The following is an 18,837-nucleotide window of genomic DNA, read 5'->3' on the forward strand; positions in this document are numbered from 1 at the left end:
ACAACACCAAACGAAAGCAGAAGTAACTGAGGAAGCGGGGTAAGTTACACGCTGCCTGAGCAACTATTTACAAATGTGAGGTTTTGGCAGTGCCTTAGCAACGTGGTTTCACAAATATTGTTTCAAAATATAAGTCTGACACAGATGCATTTGTAGTGACGCTGCTTATTGACAATTTTTTGCACAGTGTTCAATATCTTTAAATACGACCACAATAAGTTCGTTCAGAGAATTGTGTTTCCATGTAATAGTTGCAGCTTTGATTTTAATGATGCACTGTGTTGAAAAAGGTTTCTTTGCTGTTGTATTTTCTTTTCAGACACCAGTATTGTATTTTTGGGGCATGCATTTTTAGTTTTCTGTGTTTGAGTCGGAGGTTTCATCTGACAAAAGCTGTAATCTGGCCTTTTTAAACAAAATAAGAATTGCTATACATTGTTGATGTAGAGACGGTAACACTGAAGAAGGTAAAAAGTAATTCTACTGCTGCCAATGTTGGGATGTCACCCCACTGCTAAAACGCCACTGTTGATTTCAAGACTAAGTGGTGAATTTGTTTTGCAGTGGTCTGAGTGTGAACTGCAGACTGGAGGTCAGATTATGCCTCTTGTGCTGCTTCCCCACCATTTTAAGTATATTTACTATCCGACCCCTGTACTAACCACCCACTGGGTTAATTGCCGAGCACCCTCCTTGTTTAGGCCCTCTGTCTCAGTTAAATGGCCCTTTCACACGTTGTTTTTAGTGTACCATCATCTTGAATAATTATCCCCTTGTTATGCAGTCAACCTATTCGCTCTAAACCCATGTTTCAAGCACCGGCGAGCTTGCATAACAATCCCTTCTGTCACCCCCCTCCTGCTTCTCCTTAATGTGCCCACAACAGTCAGAGGGCTCGGCTCTAACACATGGCCACATACCATCGCTCACCATCATCAACACTCCTGACGCATCTGTGAATGAGCGGCAGGGGACAAAAGGGATCAACGCCGGAGAGAGTGACCACCATGACCTCATGGGTCAGCTGGGAGCCAGGAATGAAAAGACTCCAAGCGACCCCCGCCCAACACACACACACACCCAGTGAGCTCTTGGACAACTGAGGCTGCCATGGGAATATGGGAGCGTGGAAGAGGAGGAATCAGCATTCGTCTGCAGGAGCTGAAAGAAAGCGGTTGTGTTTGGAATTTTGGGTCATGCCTTTCTCTGCACATTCCTCACTATCCTCCGAACAATAAACTGTGTCATGGGCGATACAACAGCCTCCATTCTGGATACCTTGCACCACAAAAAAGCCTCAAACCATCCGAAGCCAGACGCTAACCTCTAGAACTCGAGTGATAACATTCTTAAACCGAGGAAGAGCTGTGGAACCATGGAGGCCTGCTATATTTAAAAGTATCACATGAAGTGGGACACATCTCCGCTGGGGAAATTACAAACAGATTGTGTGTACACTCGAGGTCGGAGCGCTAACTGAAGTTTGGCAGCTACAATTCCCACAAACAGTTGTGGCTTGCGGAACAAAATGGCTTTTCTTGCAAGTTCTGCACAAAATAAAGAGCATATAATCTGAAAATGACACATATTTTATTTTTAGGAACCGTGACTTCAGGCAGAAAACAAATAAAACAGAATCGATCTGACTCATCTAAAAGTAGATATCAAACTTGTCTCTTACAAAAATGTCGAACAATCACAAATCGAAACGGGTTATTTACTCAGCTGTCAAAATAAAAGTCGGTGCATGCAGTAAAAACTGAAAAATCCTTCATTCTGTACATAAAGCAGACATGTAAAAATAAATAAATAACTTAAAGAACAAAAGGAAACAAAAGTTATGTACAGCTGTGAAACACTGAGGGCCCCAGAACAAAGCATATTCACATATTCACTGGTCAAACGTGAAGAGGTGCACATGTAGAGCCATCTCACTTTGGTCTCAGTCTCTTTGGGGAGGCTTGTACTTTTTTCTTTGGCAGTTGAGTTCAACAGTCGGTGGTGCTCTAAGTCTAAAGTCTGTGAAGTCTCTGTGAACAGCTCGGTTTGCTGCTCACAGTTTGCTCTCCTCCTCCTCCATTGGTCGGTTCAAGCCTGGGATGAATTTGAGGAGACGTCTGCGGAAGCTTTTGGGTTTGGGCTTCCTCTGCAGCGAGTTGAAACCTCCCTGCTTCTCCCCCGGGACGGACGACGACGACGACGATGTTCCCCTCATGTAGCTGCGTGTGCTGGCGCTGCGGGTCAGCTGCGTCTTGGCTGACGTGAAGAGCTCGCTGGCCGGTCGGAGACGCTGCTGCTTCTTCTGCGGCTGCTCTTTGTTTTTGTCTGTGTTGGTGTTGTCCACGTTGTCCACGCTGCCGTCCTGGTACACGCAGGTCTGGTAGAGAGGGTCGTCCTCAGTGGCTGTGCTGAGGAAGCTGGCGCTGCTGCTGGTGCTGCCGGTGCAGCGGAGGGCTCTCTGAGCGGCGGGGCTGGGAGTGCCGAGGCTGCCGTACACGCCTGCTGACTCAAGGGACTCGTAGACTGCAGCATCACTCAGTACAATACCTACAGGAGAGAAGGGCAGAGTGAGGATGGTGGACTACTGAAAACTTTTAGGTCACATCCAAATAATCTCCGTCCATATTTATTCAATTTAAATGAACATCACATGACCATCTACATACACTGAGCATGCATGTGTCGATGTAAACAAGAAGCAGATTTTCTGCTCTACGGTTGGTTGATTAGTTACAGGAAGTACTACGCAGATGGCAGAAAGTAAATCAAGAGATGCTGTGCTTGGACCAGCAATGAGGTGGAACTGTTACTGACAGTAACATATGAGTATAAGGCTGTCAAGGCGGCAGAAAACAGATTGGGAGTCACTGCAAAGCAAATATGGTGACATATCCGAGTGTACTAGGAGCATTATTGATCACTGCAGGAAGTCATGGAAATGGGAAAGGAGTACGGGACAAGAAGGATGAAATCACAGTTGTGTAGACTAAGCTTTTAATGTTTTGGCTTGACACATCGGGACTATTAAGACCCAATCAGGGTTGAACGAGGCAAACATGGGTGTCCGCGCCATCGTTTTCAAAAGTCTCCGTTTCTACCCACTAAACGCAAAACGCAGTCCAGGAGGTTTCAAACTAAAATGAGATCAGCAGCTTTTTAAAAAGTCTGTTTTAAGGGTTTTTAAAATACCGGAGAAGTGTGGAAGCGGGACGTGAACATAATAGTGAATGCTTTTTAAAACGAGACTGTATCGGCTTATAGGTGTGTGGCGTGGAAACAGGCGTGCAAGAAACTGTTCAAACTGGACCAGTGCAGAGCATTTCTTGGTTTATGAACATAAGCATTGGTGTTAAAATGTTTGTTTAATCTGCTATGAGTCATGTTTTCTTCCCCCCTTTTGAAACCAAAGAAAACAATGAAAAAAAATGTTAGAAAAAGATGATTAAAAGTTTTTAAACCTGGACAATTTAATATGTTTTCTATGTACAAGCATGTAAATCAGCACTGACATGGAGTGGATGACCCTGGTGACATACAGCAAAGTGAATGAACAAGACTCATAAAACCTACCATGAACGAGCCTCTGCTCCTGGCACATGAGCGACCGATACTCATCCCACTTCTCATGAAGGGTTTGCTACAAAAGGAAGACAGCGATATTTTAAATGATGGTGACAAGAAAACCACAACAGACACTGTAAAAACAACTCATCATGACAAAGAACTCTGACGCTGAAGTGACTTAAAAACACTGCTACAAAGTCAAAACATTAATTGAAACAATAATGAGTCAACAGATGTAAAACAGACTTTCAAACAGACAACAAAGCAACATAAGACTGAGAAAACTAATCATCTGTGTCCACACTGCAGGTGCAATGACCAAAGTTACTTGTTGCGTCAAAGGGGCAGTCTGTGTGAAACGGAAAAACTGCGTTGACAAATAACAGGAGTTGCAAGCTACAACCAACAACCAACAGGAAAATGACGTATCAGAGGGATTTCCTGATTACCACCGGCTGATATGCATGTTAATATGAACACGACTGTATCCGTTTTCTGTGTATTTCTTCTCTTTTTCCAACATACATGGGTCAACAACTGTCGTATTTAGTGAGAAATCAGCATCTATCAACACTGCACACATGCAGAGCAGCAGGTTAATCTTTAAAACGCTGGATTAGTATCTCAGAAAGCGTCTGTGTTGCAGCTCTCACACACTCGTGGATTAGAGCGGGACAGCTGCTGTAATCTTTGGGGGGAAAGCTGGCAGCTTTTTAACAGCCTCCAGTTTGAGAATGTCTGCAGCGATCAGTGAACTGCTGATGCAACAGGTGGTGCTGCTGGGGAGACAGGTGTGGAGGGAGGGAGGGGTGGTGTCTATATCTAGCATGTAACATAATGTGTGTGTGCTTGAGGGTGGAGGACACACACAAACGGGCTGACTCACCGCTGACAAACAGTGAAAAAACTGCCGCAGCAACGGTAAAACAAGACAAGCTCACCTTCAGATACTGCAGCCGGGCCTCCAGCTCCGCTTTTCGGATTGAGTCACTGTAAACTGTCTCCAACCTTTAAGTGTAAAACCAGAAGGCAGTAGAGTTAATAAGCGTGACAGGAAGCACTTATAAAATCTACAAGGGCAAAAAAAAACAGCGATAAAAAAGAAAAGTTGGACCATATGAAAGACGCTTTTCATCAGACGGTGGCGGAAATGAGTCTGATGTCAGTTTACAAGAGGATAAGAGCATGATACAATTTCCACTCAAGACACTTCAGTGTGGCAAATCCTTTAAATTACACGAGTGGGCGACCGACTTATAGAGCTCGTTTTCACCGTAACAGTTTATACAGACTTGTAAATATAATTTGATGATGTCAGTCTATAAAATCTGTGCCTGCTCTGCCACTCTGATGCGGTTCACCTCACTTCTTTAGCAGCAGCTCTCGGCGCTTTCAGACAGGGGCCTCGCTAATTGTCCCTTTAATCTTTTACAAGCAGAGGAGGAGGAGGATGAGGAAGAGGAGAGAGCTTCAGATTAAAACCCCACTCAGCACTCAACTCAGCTGAGAGATATCGAATCCTATCGAATCAAGGCATCAAAAAATTAATCTCTTGATTATTTTTGAACTTTTAAGCTGCTTCATCAGAACTGCTTGACGGACGGTTGTACATCGTCTAAAACTACATCCTCCTGCACCTTTCTGATGTCAGGTAAGGGGTCTCTGTCCGACCATTTCTCCAACCAACCGAAACAGACAATCTGGCATTGACACCCACTTTGCGCAGGAGTACAGTCAGAGTTTGAACTTCTCTCTCTTCCTCTTTTTTTCCCCATTCTCGACTATTTCTATCTTTTTTCACGTGAATGCAGCTCCATGAATGTCTTCAAGGAGAGATGGTCATAGAACGTGCTTTGTTTTCCCCATAATGTCAACGTCTCTCTGTGATGACCGGCTTTTCAACCCGCCTATGGCCATTACTAAAAATACTTTCGCCATCCTTCCTTTCAGAGATAACCTCGCCCTCAGAGTATGAAATGTCAGTTTTTCACAGGCTGAGGCAAAATCTTGTAATTACTACCTGTGTCTAAACAACAGCCCAAAACACAAACATACAACATATGCAAAATTTAAAAAAAGCAGCAACTACTTAGGGTTTTTTTTGTGCTGAGTTAATAACTTAAACCAGTGGTTATCAAACTGTTTCTGTCACTCCCCCCTTTGGAAAATAATTCATGCCTCCATCCATGTAAACTGGATTAAATTTTTATTGACCATGAATAAAATGTGTCACACAAACTTGAATTTTATTGAAATCACAGTATCTTAAAAGTACGGAAGCTGAGATCAGCCATGTCTGCAACTACATTTTTCACACTGTTATCTCAAGATCACGGGTTAATCATTTTGTTATTTTAAGATAACGAGCTTTGAGCCATACTAACCCGCATAGATGTCTTGACAACTGTAGCAAAAGCTGAAAATGTCGAGTCAAGGAGTCCAATCAAGGTCTAACAGTTCAGTTATGAATTCTCCCCGACAGTCGTGACAGTGATCAGGAAGACTAAAATCAATCAGGGCCCAGTAGTTCAGAAGTAAACTGGTTGGGTTTCGGCTATTGAATCGAGTCAAATCTTGAAAAGGGGTTGTTGAAAAGAAAAAGAGGGTTCTGAAATGGGATTAGATAACATAATCCAGTCTTTTGCTTTGGAGCAAACCCTCAGTATGTGTTGTTCAAAACATTTAAGAAGGATTGGGATACTTTTGATCCAAAACAATCAGGATTATTCTGATCCCAGCTGATAGGTGGATCGGTCAAATCAGTCAGTTATGGATACATTTATTTAAATTTTGCATTTGATATGTTAAAACTGCTGTTGTTGACAGATCTAGTAGCCTACATGATGATAGGCCTAGTTCGTCTCATTTGGAACACTGGCTAACCGGATTTGGTATTCTTGGAAAGTCTGTGTCTGGATCAGGATGATTCGGTCAAATGTTGCTTTAAAAAACGGGCACAAAAGTAAAATGGATTACCTGATCCTGGATAGCAAAACATTGGATTTCCAAATCCTTCTATTTCTGATCCAGATTACACTTTTTGAACAATTGGGCCCAGGTGTGATCACATGAACCAGACACTCGTTTTGAGGTTTCCACAATTATCCCGTCATCTCGAGAAAACAAAAGTACTTTTCTCCTATAAATGAAATCGTTATTTTGAGAAATCAGCCTTTTCTTTATTCATGAATCAACATACATTAAGAAAACGAGCTTTGTGATGTTGAGATAATGGCACTGGAAAATAATTCTAAGTCCAGTCGTTTTCAGCTTCGTACAGAACATTACCCTCCTTATACCCGTATGATACTGTTGTTAAGCTTTGCCCAAACTGCCAGGGTCCTTATACACAGGAGACACCAGGCTCTCTATTTTCAATCTGACTCATTTGTTCACACAACAAACATCACCGGTTTTTATTTTGTTTCCTGGTAAGACAAGTCCCTCGTGTAATTTACATTTGGTTTCCCTTTGAATACGTAATTCCAACCTGAGCTCTGTCCTGAATCAGATTCTTTCAACTTTCAGTTAAACGATTAAACTGCTTCCAACTCTCTGAGATATAAACATATAATTTCCGCAATAGATTAAGTGGAATATGTTTATTATTACTTAAATAAAAACCTGAGAAGCATAACTAACAACAGAAAACATTCCTACAACATCCACAGCTTGTGTTGTTCTCTGTGAGTGTGTACCTGAGTGTGTTGCCGCAGGCCCTGATGAGCTGAACGATCTCCTTGTGTCGAAATCCCTCCACGGTGGCCTCGTTCACACTTGCGATGGTGTCCCCTGCACACACACAATCAACATGTGTGTTAACCAGCAGCCATCAGCTCAGGATGTGCTTCAATCCACTGCGGCTTCAATTAGTACAAGCTGCAGCCGACTTTGAGCCCAAATTAAACCTTGACACATGTGCAACACAAATGTGGACGGCCATGCATATGCAGTCGTGGCACACAGCTTGTGCATGAACTGAAGTCACCTCACTGGAAAGAAGTTTATTTAAAACATGTTAGAGTCATATGTGTTTATTTATCTGCGAGAGTCGGCTCCACTTCAGATTTAATAGACGTGGTGTGAACTCTGGTGCGTGACAGCAGCCTTTGTGAGGTTCAGAACAAAGCCTGTTTTCCTCTTTTCAAAAACCACCGCCTAATCTGCTTCATGCGATGAAGTCACTGCGTTCACTCCGAGACGCAGGGAACAATAGAGCCAGCATGTGAGGAATGTAGGAAGTGAAACTGAAGTGACATACGCAGGTCGGATGAGGGATGAAGGCGGAGAAATCACCTTCCCTTTTGACTGACGTAGATGTTCACGCTGGGACTGGCCGGCTTGAGACTGTGTGGTTACCAGTTCGAAAACCAGAAGCAATTTATAGAGGCAATGTGAACAACTGCTGCGGTGCTCTTTGGCACGACATCGAAGACACTGCTTCCTCTTTTCGTCTAGGGCAGCAACTAAGGATTGTTTTCATTGTCAATTAAACTGTGAATTATTTCCTAATTAATTGATCAGTTGTTTGGTCTGTAAAATATCAGAGGAAGGTTGTTTCCCAGAGTCCAAGATGACATCTTTAAATGTCTTTTTTCAATGGCAACCCAAAGACATTCAGTTTACTGTCCTAGAGGAGTGAAGCAACCTGAAAACATTTACATTGAAGAAGCTGGAAATAGATAATTTTGGCTTTTTATTTTGCTTAAAAAATGACTCAAATTAGTTTGTTATCAATTTTAATAGTTGACAGACGGGGTGCACCGATAGTGGAATTCTGGGGCGATACCCATACCGATGTTTAAAATAAAAATTTGGCAGATAACAGGTATCAGATCTGTTGTTTTTGTTGTTTATTTTGTTTTTGTTGTTATCTATTCCCCCTGTTGTGTCAGGGAAACAAAAAATATCTTCATTACATAAAAAAAAAAGCCGAATTGTTTTCTGTTTCCTTTACCATCTTTGAATGAGCACAATCATTCATATTTTTATTTTATATAATTATAATTATATATAATTCATCATAATTCCTTCTCTAATATCTATTTTATATTGCTGTAACAAATTCATCCTTCAAACAGCTGTGTTTAGTCAGGATTCTCACCCAAAACATTTTACCAGATTACATTTGAATGCACCAAGATAATGCCTAATATTTATATTTACCACAAAGAGCTTGAACGCATCATAATGTCACTTAATGCCAATTTCAGCATGGGTTTGTTTTTCACAATGAAGCGATATCAGTGGAAAAAACTGGGATGCATCCTCCGACAGGTCGATAGTGGGTTTATGGTGTCCTTTCGTCACAGCAGTGCCCCAAGGAAGATCTCTGTTTGGCCCTACACGTTGTCTCCAGGACGACGGTGACACAACAGAAAAACATCGGCCACTGCCATTGCAGACTGTCATCTTACTTGCCAGTAGGCTGATGGCAGTTACCAAAGTGAGTATTGGCTTCTACTGATGTGCGGCTGATATATCAGTGCAATCTAAGTTGACAACTACTCCCCTCACACTGACAAATATTTTCCTGCACATATTTCCTCTTTTAAAGTCACTGTCGCACACTGCTTCTATCTTTGAGGATTTTATTTTATTTTTCAAAAGGACCCAAAAGGAAAAAGGGGACGTGTTTGCCAAATAAAAATAACACCTCCTTTCAAACTGGAGTTGGAGAGGTTGTCTTTGCTTTACTCTCTCTGGCACGTTGGTGAGAGGAGCTGGCAAATATGTGTTGGCTGAAATAGCTGCTCGCTAAGTTGTTTGTTGACTGGAAAATGAGTAGGCAAACAGTCATATTTGTACTTCCCTAAACAGCCGGACCCGAGACAGACGAGTGCTTTTGTTGACGTACTGTACACGAGTGTCAGCTGGCAAGCACAAAAAAAGGGCGAGCTGAACCAGAAAAAAAAAAGAGAGAAAAACTCCTGACACGCTCACTTCCCCTCATGTCTATTACAAGTGTTTTCCAGGTTATTTTAGGCTTCGACACAAAAAAGAGGAATACAAACACAAACTCACCAACTTTAAGTCCTGCTTGCTGAGCCGGGCTGTCATCGTGCACTTTGCACACAAACGTACACATCTCCACAGAGTTTTGGTCCTGATGGTGCAGGCCGTAAGTCTGAAAGAAAAAGAACAACCACTCTGAAATAACTTCTTTTAACACTTCTTCTTTTACGTCAAGGAATTGTTTTACACAATGTCATTGATGTCAGCAGTTTTGAAATAATGTGCACATACACAACACAACACAACATAAGTGATAAACCCCTGAATGACAAGCTGAGCGACTCGTGACGGACAGTGCAGGAAGTCAGATGGTATCAGTAACCACACAGAGACGTGGCGCCATCATGCAAAGTTAGAGGTTTGTTTCTCTTGTCTGATTGAACAGAAACTGCTGGTAGGCTTTTTCAACATTAAAGGACAGGTTCACCTTTTAAAACAGGCAGTGACTTGATTACAGGTACACTGAAAGTCACTGTAATTGCTCCTCCTGTCCTTAAATGCAGCTTCATTGTGAGGGCCCTGACACACAATGGTCGATCAGTATCAGGCTGTCGGTGAGCATCGGTCGCTCTAGTTTTTGCGGTCTGTCCCTCATCAGCTTCTTTTTGGGGCTTTTTATTTGCCTGATTCAGCATGTTGAATCAGTGTCAGAGACAGCAAAGCCCGTTGAGTTCAGGTGCAACTTTTTGGTCGAGACACAGGCAACGTGAGGCGATGCAACAGTTGGCCTTCGTTGCTACTATTCTTGATGACAGCTTGGTCTGTCAGGGCCTTGAGAGATGAGGTACAAACTCTTATCTGTGCACAAATATACACCTATTGATTACGATTCATTTAAAATTATGTCAGTTTTACTGTTGTTTTTAAGGGACGAGGACATCATAAATAATCCAACATCAATCACAGTCTAACAGTGGTTAGATCACCTGACTAATCATAAAGTTATATATTAAACAATGAAAAAAATAACTGACCAGTCAAGAGGATATCTTCCAAAGTTTCAGTCTTTAATCACAACATGCCCTCTTCTTTGTGTTACAGTCCCTTCAACAAAACAAGGAAGCACAAAGCTGGAATTTCCTACCCAAAAATACTGTCCGTTTGGGTGACACCCACCTGATTTGTTTAGCCAACGCCTGATATAATCTGTAACTGAATGTTGGATGGATTTCTATGTAAATAAAAGGGAGGATCTCTTTATGCCAGTACGGAAAGGAGAGAAAATGAAAGCAACCAGAAACTATTTCACTGTACAAATTGGCATTAAGAAAATGTGATCCTTTAGGGCCCTGACACACCAAGTCGCTGTCAGTCAACGTTGGGCCACCAGTCTGTTGCCATAGTTTTTGTAGTGTGACCCGAACCGTTGGCACTAGTCAACCCTTGTCAGCTTTTGTCGGTCGGTTCATTGGCAGTTCAGCTCAGAGCGTAAGAAGAGAAACGGAGGTGAGGAAAGCAAACTAACAACTCAAGCCAAGAGGTAGTGACATCATAAATTATGTTAGATAAGGTTATTATTTTTTAGCAGAAACAGTTCATAATGGTTTGTGTTATTGTTCGTTGGCGCAGAGTAAATATAATTTGTTCAGTCATTATCAGGTTGTGTTGTTAATGTGCTAACACTAGCATCTTGAGTCCCTCCTGTCTGTCTTCCTGACTCCATTTTCGAATGACAAATACAGCCTAAAGCCGCCTGCTGATATGGAGAGTTATTTCCTGTCAGGCAGGCACAGAACATACATGCTATTTGGCTGTTGGCTGTAGTCTTTGCGGTGTGTTCAGGTGCAACTTTTTGGCCTGGTGAAGTGAGGCAACACAGCAGTCAGCCTTCGTCACCAGTGGTTCTTTGACGTTGGTTTGGTTTGTCTGGGCCTTCAAACTGACACGGACATTAAAACTCATTAAAGAAAGCTCAATAAAAGCAGAACCTTGTTGGAAGCTGAAAAGATATCCCGTCCTTATTATGCATGTAATATTTTGTTGTCTTGACAACTGTTTTTGTTGCTTCCACATATATTTGCATGCTCTTCCTTGTTTCAGTCACCACAATCTCCCTGCAGAAGGTCAGAGCACTGCAGGCAACAGATAGACTTCCTGCTGTCACGCAGCCGTCAGTTAGTCAACATGAGGCTGAAACTGTTCAGGGCCTTTCCCTCAACAAACAGGTCCAGAGACTCACATGAAGATGAGAGTGTCTCGCAAAAAAAGCAAACAAGTGATCAAGCTTTCCATCTGCTACAGTCAAGTGTTCCTATTAAAACATGGATCCCACTTGGATGAGTGTCTCCTCGGGACGATTTGCAATGATTCAGATCTGCCTGGCTTGCTTCCCTCTCAGCAGAGCCAAAGATAAACACATAACCATGCAAATATCGTTAAAATGCAAATATTGCATTTACATGCTGGATCCTCAACTTCACATCCGTGTTAACATAACAGGCACTGAGGGAGAAAAACCACCAGGAAAAGAAACTCATCTCTCTCTGCCAAGCTTCAAACTGACCCTCATGAGCTCACTTCCTTCTGGCCACAGGCGGGGAGGAAGGGCGGGAGCCTCCAGCGAAAACCGTAAATAGTACAAAATGTCTTTTCCTCCACTTACAGAAACTTGAACACGCCAGATCAACAAATAACCATTTCAGGAAACTATTTAAAGAATGAGGTCTGCTTCACAGAGCTGACATTGTGAGTGTGCAGCGCTTCAGGGCGACAGAGAGAGAGATCAGGGAGATATTGAGGTCAAATGTGCGAAGCGTCTGCCTGCTGAGAGGGTGAGAGCGAGGCAGGTATTACATGGGAAGCGTGTGAGCGAAACCACACGGCTTAAAATACAGACGCTGGGAAAAAATAAAAACATCTCCTCTTCTCTCTCGAGTCATGGGACTAACACTCGACGCGTTACTCTACTGATGCATGACCTTTCACCCCCGCCAGAGCAGGCAAATGCTGGGATTAAGAGATTTACAGGATAAGATGTGCACGCTTCAGTCGCTCAAGTTTCATCATCTGTTGACAGAGATGTAGCCGATCAGGGAAATCCTGTTAAATGGCACTCGAGAGGTTAAGAGCCCCTCCAGCCCCCCCTCTGTTTCATTGCTGTTAATCCTCTTACCTGGATCTCAAAACCAAACGTCTCCTCTTCCTTCTTCTCCAGGACCACCACCTTTCTGCAAGGAAGAACGAGATGGTGACATTTTTATTTCAACTCCTCTGTGTATGCTGCAGTATGAGACTTTCACAGTACATTAACTGTCTCAGAAAATATCATGGCGTCGTAGTATACCTATTATTAGTTACAATGACCCTTAAAAGGAAAACAGAAGGGGATTTTTGTTTTTAAAGGAAGTATGTAGAAAACGTTTGACAGACAGTAAAGGAGGAAACAAGATACACGCACACCTGAGATTCTTTGTCCACGTTGATAACCAAATGTACACCATATGATAACTGTCAGTTCTCATACCACAGTATACCGGTTTAAAAGGTATTCTGCTGCAACCCTTATCACAACTTATTTTAAGTCATCAGATTTCCCCGAAGTCTACTTCTCAAATGAATGTGAGCTGTGTAATTAGGGGAGCAATAAATCAGCATCTATTCTGATAATCAATTCATCACTTTGGGGAGTTTTCAAGCTTGACTAGTTTCTGTGGTTGACCCCGCACTGTTGGCACTAGTCGGCCCTTGTTTTTTTGACCGACGCATTGGCTTCAGAGACTACGGACTATGAAACCACTCTGTCTGGCAGGTTAGGTCAGTGGTGGGTCTGGTGTTTCATAGATCAAATGATGAATAAAATCAGTGTAGTTTGACTTTAAATCAAATAAATGTGGGATTTAATAGCATATTCATCGGCTTTAATTCTCATTGTAATAATGATTTTCAAAGACTCATTTATAAAACTGCATCTTATACATAAAATCCAGGAGGTCAACAAGATGTTTATGTCCAACTCTGGATTCCTCTCTTCCATGTGCGTCCTTATCTAAATGGCATAACGAGACATCTCTGCCGGCTGCACAGGACTTCTTCTGTGTCCGCCAGCATCTGGACGTCACGGCTAAATGTACAGTACAAGGGTCTGTTGGACTGGTGGACGTCAACACAGCGTCTCTCATGCAGGGGCAGCAAAACACATGAAAATTCATGACAACCCTCAAAGAATTATTATGAGCAACAATGGCTGCCATCATCACAGACTGTAATGAATGAATGAGGGGCTTTCACTGTGACACGAGGCTCAGTTTAGGAGGAAGATGAAGAGATGAAAGTGAAGATAGAAGGAGAGAAAAAGTACAAAGGGTAAACATGGGTGAGTGATTGTACCTTTGTGGTTCTGGCGTCAGTGTCAGGGGTTTCCACTTCTGCAGGCCGCCACCCTGCCAAGACAAAACGAAACAAATCATGAAGCGTGTCAGACACCTGCTTGAGGTTAACGCAAGATTACTCATGAGGGTTTTTACCCCTTCCAGGACACACCTACTGTACACATCAACTGGTCCATCAGGTCCTGAAGCCGCACACGTGCTCTGTGCGGTCTGTTTGTATTTTTAAGCCGCTGAGCCATCATGCGGGTATGAAAACATCAAGGTGAAACCAGAAATGCGTGTCTGGCTGCTCCTTGTTTACCTCACACAGTCACAACAACATCCGAAAACCTAAATTTAGCTTTTATTTCACACAAACACAGCCGCCTTCAGGCGATCACACTGTTGACCTGACTGAACGTTCAGATCATTTAAAGCACTTTGTACAAATTCCAGCCTATTAAAGAAGCAAATAAGACACAGTGGGCTGGGATAACTGCCACAATAACCGCATTCAGTGAAAACTCAAGTCAACAGCAGGTCAGGACTCTGCCCTACCTGGCTGTGTAAATAAGGAAGCTATCTGTCCAGAAGGCTCCACTAAATCACTTACAATCAATCCCCGTCTGTTCCAACTCAATCATTTTCAAATGTTGCTCCCATGAAAGGCCGCTTTGTGCCACAGCCTCTCTGAGTAGTAAAATGTTGCTTTCTTTATGTCCCAACACTTACAGAATTGTCCCGCTGCTGCCTCAATGAGTGCTTTTATTCCCAAATACCCTCAGAGAGCGACGGGGGTGGCTGGAGCAGGATCTCCGAGCTTCATGTGTGCACAATGCACTGTTGTAGCCCCTCACTGCAGCCGCTGCACACTGCTGTATGGATGCAGGTTTGTGGATGACTGTGGCTCTCTTTACTGTACACGTCTGTTTCAGACATGTTTCCAGCTGGGACGCCAGAAACCCCAGAGGAAGAACAGCTACAGAATGAATTGAGCTTTATGAGAAACACAATAGCCAGGAAAACGTCCCGGATGGCCAACGAGCAAACTTTGAGTCAGACACTGTGGAGCATCAGTGATGAAAGCTGTCAGTCCTGAGCTTCACTCTAAGTCATGGTTTCACTGATGCAGACTGACATGTTGTTATCAGGGCTGAGTTGTTTATCTTAGATGATGTTATCTTCACTGTGATCTCATTTTGAAATAAAGGCAATATGCACTCAATTTGCTTTGCCTGAGGGACACTTTTTCAAACTGACACGAGGTCAGGGGCCGGTTGATAAACAGATGTTAATAATATATATTAGATAAAATTAATAAACGAGGCGAATTCAGTCCCAGCAGCCTCACACAGGTCAGGTAAACACATGGGCGTTTCTAGGATTTGAGGACGCTCAGGGCTTTGGGACCTAAACCTCCTCCCATGGCAGTTTGTTAGGGCTGACCCAAACAAGGACGTTTACACTTAGTGATTAGTCTTGTTGTGAGACTTCAACAGTTTGACCACCTGTGACAGGCTTACATAAGATAACAAGATGTTGAATACGTGTCTGGAATGGTTTTAAATTTGGCAAAGATGACCCCAAAACAGTGAGTGCCAGATATGTCAATGACTGACCCAAGCTTCAATCTCCTTAAACTCATATTCGGCACAGTCTTACACTTTTTAAAAATGAAAAACAAGCTCTATTTTGATGTTTTTTATGCACTCTGGCACCGTATTCAAGTTTAAAATGCCCAAAAATTCCAGTGTGAATCTGTTTGTCATTGTGAAAACTTGGAATATTCGTCCGGCCACCCAGCGTCCTGTCGAGGGCCAGATTTGGCCTGCGGACCTTAAGTTGAGTATCACTGATGCAGAGTCAGAACAAAATGAGCTCAGTGGTCAATCTGATTTGAATATTGTGTCTGTAATTCTTTAAGAAAAATGGGATACACCAATATGAAGTTAATTAGCTGTTTGATTCCAGGAAATAGTCTGTACTCATGATGCAAGTACATTTTTTATAAATTTCCCATTATAAGGTCAAATTTAAATGACTTCATGATGAGAATTTTGTTTTTTTTCACAACCTTTAGTCTAGTTTTTTGTCTTTTTGCCCACACCTGTTCTACTCTTTTGTATATTTAAGCATGAATTGGCACCACTTTAATGATTAAAACAAAAGCTTGTGATTGTTTCTCAATTAAATCACCTCTAAAATAAAAAATAAAGTCAACATTTTCCATCATGCCTCAAAGGAAAATAAGTTATTTGTATCCGAAAACCAGTCTGTTTGTGGCTCACACAAAACCCTTTTGGTCACACTCCAGCTAAATGTGAATAAACCTGAACTTCTGCTCATTTTAATTTGCCTCCATAATAAAGCCCCCGGGCCCTGGTCTACCTCACACACCATAAATCAGACTCAGTGTTTGGGTGGTCCACACTTGCCCCCAGGATGAGCTACTGTTGACCTTAAGGGAAGATGCCCTCTGTAGATACACTGTGAGCTGGCAAACACTGCCAGACCAAAAATCAGCAGACAGACTCACAACACACATCTGAGAAGCAGAACTAAATATTTTTACTTTTAAATGGAATAAAACAAAGTTAGTGTGTTGTCTAGACATCATTGTAAATAATCTCCTCCTCCTGGCAGGTGAAATAATCTCTAAAATCAATGTAAAGTGCTCATTTAGCAGAGCTGGTTTCTGTTTATGATGCTGAGTCCAACATCCAGAACCACAACTGGAACTATATAAATAAATCATTCTGCCTAGAGAGTGGAAAAACTTCTTATAAAGAGAGTGTAAATGCCTCGTGTGAGCAATTAGAGTTTTAAAAGTTCCTGAACATGGAATAACTTTAAAGGTGAGGTTAATAACTAATATTCATGAATAAATATTGATAATTTAAGACTACATGACTCAATGAATGAAGACACAAGAGAGAAATAAGTTAACAAACACTGAATGCTCTTCTCACCTTTTTGAAGTTCCTAGGCAGCGTCCCTCCAGAGTAAGCCAAAGTCTTGTAGTTGTAAACCTCCGAGGAGCGTGTCGGTAACTCCACAGTCCTGCAGCTGTCCGACTTTGACGAGGGGAAATAAATGTCGTTGTCTTGAGATGCGGGTCCAGACTCCGGTCCGCTGGAGTTCACCTTCTTCAGCCTCCTGAACGTCATGCTGAGGTGGGGAAGTTGCTCAAATTAAAAATACTAAAGTGTCCTGTTGTCCTCAGAGAGACAGACACCAGCGGGGGAAGATGCTGACCGAGTTGTGAGCTTCAACGTGGAGCCAACTCCAGTGTTAGTTCTTGTGAATAGGCAGGAGGCGGGGACTTGAGTTGTGAAGGACACGAGTGAGTGCCAATAGACATGTTGACGTGCATCCTCTGGTGCTGCATTCAGGGCCGCCTCGGACGTTCCTGTTTCACAGTTTGGAAGTGGGTTTGTTTTGAAGTAGTGGTGTTTTTAGTTTAGAAAGTAGCATTAAAATCAAGAGGAGAATAAAAGCACACAGGGCAGGTAATCAGTGCAGAAGGATTAGTCGATTAATTGATTAGTCAGTTAGTCAGGACCAAGAAAGTATTAGTGTTGCTTTATGAATTAATGAATGATTTAGGGCCAAAATACATTTATAATCTTCTATGTTATTGTTAAGACAAATATTCACTACTGCCGCCTTCTGAAATGTGCTTTTCTTTGCTTTATGTGTTTATAACCTGAATAATTTTCTTTCTGGGTACAAAACACAAGACATCATCTTTAAATTTAAGAAACTGTGCTGCAAGTTTTCACTATTTTCTAACATTTTACAGACAAAATGGTTATAATAATGTTTAATTTAAAACATAAAGAGATTAATTGATATGATAACAATCATTAGTTGACAGTGTTGGGGGTAATAAACTACATGCAGTTAAGTAATTTTTGCAGCTGCATGCTGTAGTTAACTACAAACCATTTTTGGCCAATAAAATAAAGGAATGAGTTTTTTAATTTTTAATTTTATTTTTATTTATTTATTTTACCATTGCTTCTCTGTTGTAGTTGAACCCCTTCCGACCTGCCCTGCCCCCTTTTGCTGTCATCCTGACTGCTGTGAAGACACGTCCAGGCAGCACATTCCTCAGGCACAATTTCAAAAACTTAACTTGCATCTATCAGATATCAGTTTGTCAGATGTATTGCTTGTTTCTATTTATTGACACATATTCAGAGAAGTTGTTGCACGCTGTTTTAGAGGTTGACCAGGAAGATTTGGGTGTAAACACCTGATTTAGTCTTACTTGTGATGGGGGGGGGATAAACTAGTGGGCAACAATTCAACTGACAGCTACATTAATTCAACACACCAAACTCTGCGGACCAGATATTGATTTAAGTTCTGGGGAAAAAGGTTTAAAGTCTCCCTACATTACAAAATGTATTTTGTTTCCTGCTGCTTCTCGTGGATGTTTGACCTTCATTGTTCAGTTTGACACTAGAACAAAGTTCACATTCATCTACTGAGGGGGAAAGTTTAACAGAGGTCACATTGAATCTAGAGTTGAAGATGTGGATGTGCAAACATGATTTTGTGAAATCAGCACTAGTTTGGGAGCCAAGATGAGCCAATATGTGACCTATGGCAGAGTGATATGGACACTGACACTGAGAATAGACTTTGTAGAAAAGAAAATTGGGAAATTACTTGCATATTCATAGATTCTGGATTTTGTCAATGAAGGTGTAGGTGTAATAAAAAAATAATATTTTAAAATGTGTCCTGAGGGGCTCTTTAATGCTTTCGTATATTCCCACCAGCTGAGAATAGTTGTTGTAACTTTGTAAGGCACATATGTGACATTATTCTTTAATTTGATGGCTTATTTTATACACAAACAGTTGTGTAAATAACTGACCAGCAGCTGTTGGCAAAGTTTCCAAACATACAGTAAGGCAGTCATGATTTGTCCAAAAGCATC

General features: G+C 41.9%; 1 protein-coding gene across 1 annotated transcript; it reads right to left on the bottom strand.

Annotated features, from left to right (window-relative positions):
• Positions 1-1,571: 1,571 nt before the first annotated feature.
• tamalin (trafficking regulator and scaffold protein tamalin) lies at positions 1,572-17,173 on the bottom strand. The gene is made up of 8 exons (XM_050064357.1): positions 16,856-17,173; positions 13,906-13,958; positions 12,692-12,746; positions 9,589-9,691; positions 7,263-7,356; positions 4,506-4,572; positions 3,571-3,637; positions 1,572-2,547 (listed from the first exon to the last, which is right to left on the bottom strand). The coding sequence occupies exons 1-8, from the start codon at positions 17,051-17,053 to the stop codon at positions 2,054-2,056; spliced, it is 1,131 nt and encodes a 376-aa protein (XP_049920314.1). The 5' UTR covers positions 17,054-17,173; the 3' UTR covers positions 1,572-2,053.
• Between the last annotated feature and the right edge of the window lie 1,664 nt (positions 17,174-18,837).

Source organism: Epinephelus moara, chromosome 16 (genome assembly GCF_006386435.1).
Source record: "Epinephelus moara isolate mb chromosome 16, YSFRI_EMoa_1.0, whole genome shotgun sequence".
Taxonomy (NCBI): Eukaryota; Metazoa; Chordata; class Actinopteri; order Perciformes; family Serranidae; genus Epinephelus; species Epinephelus moara.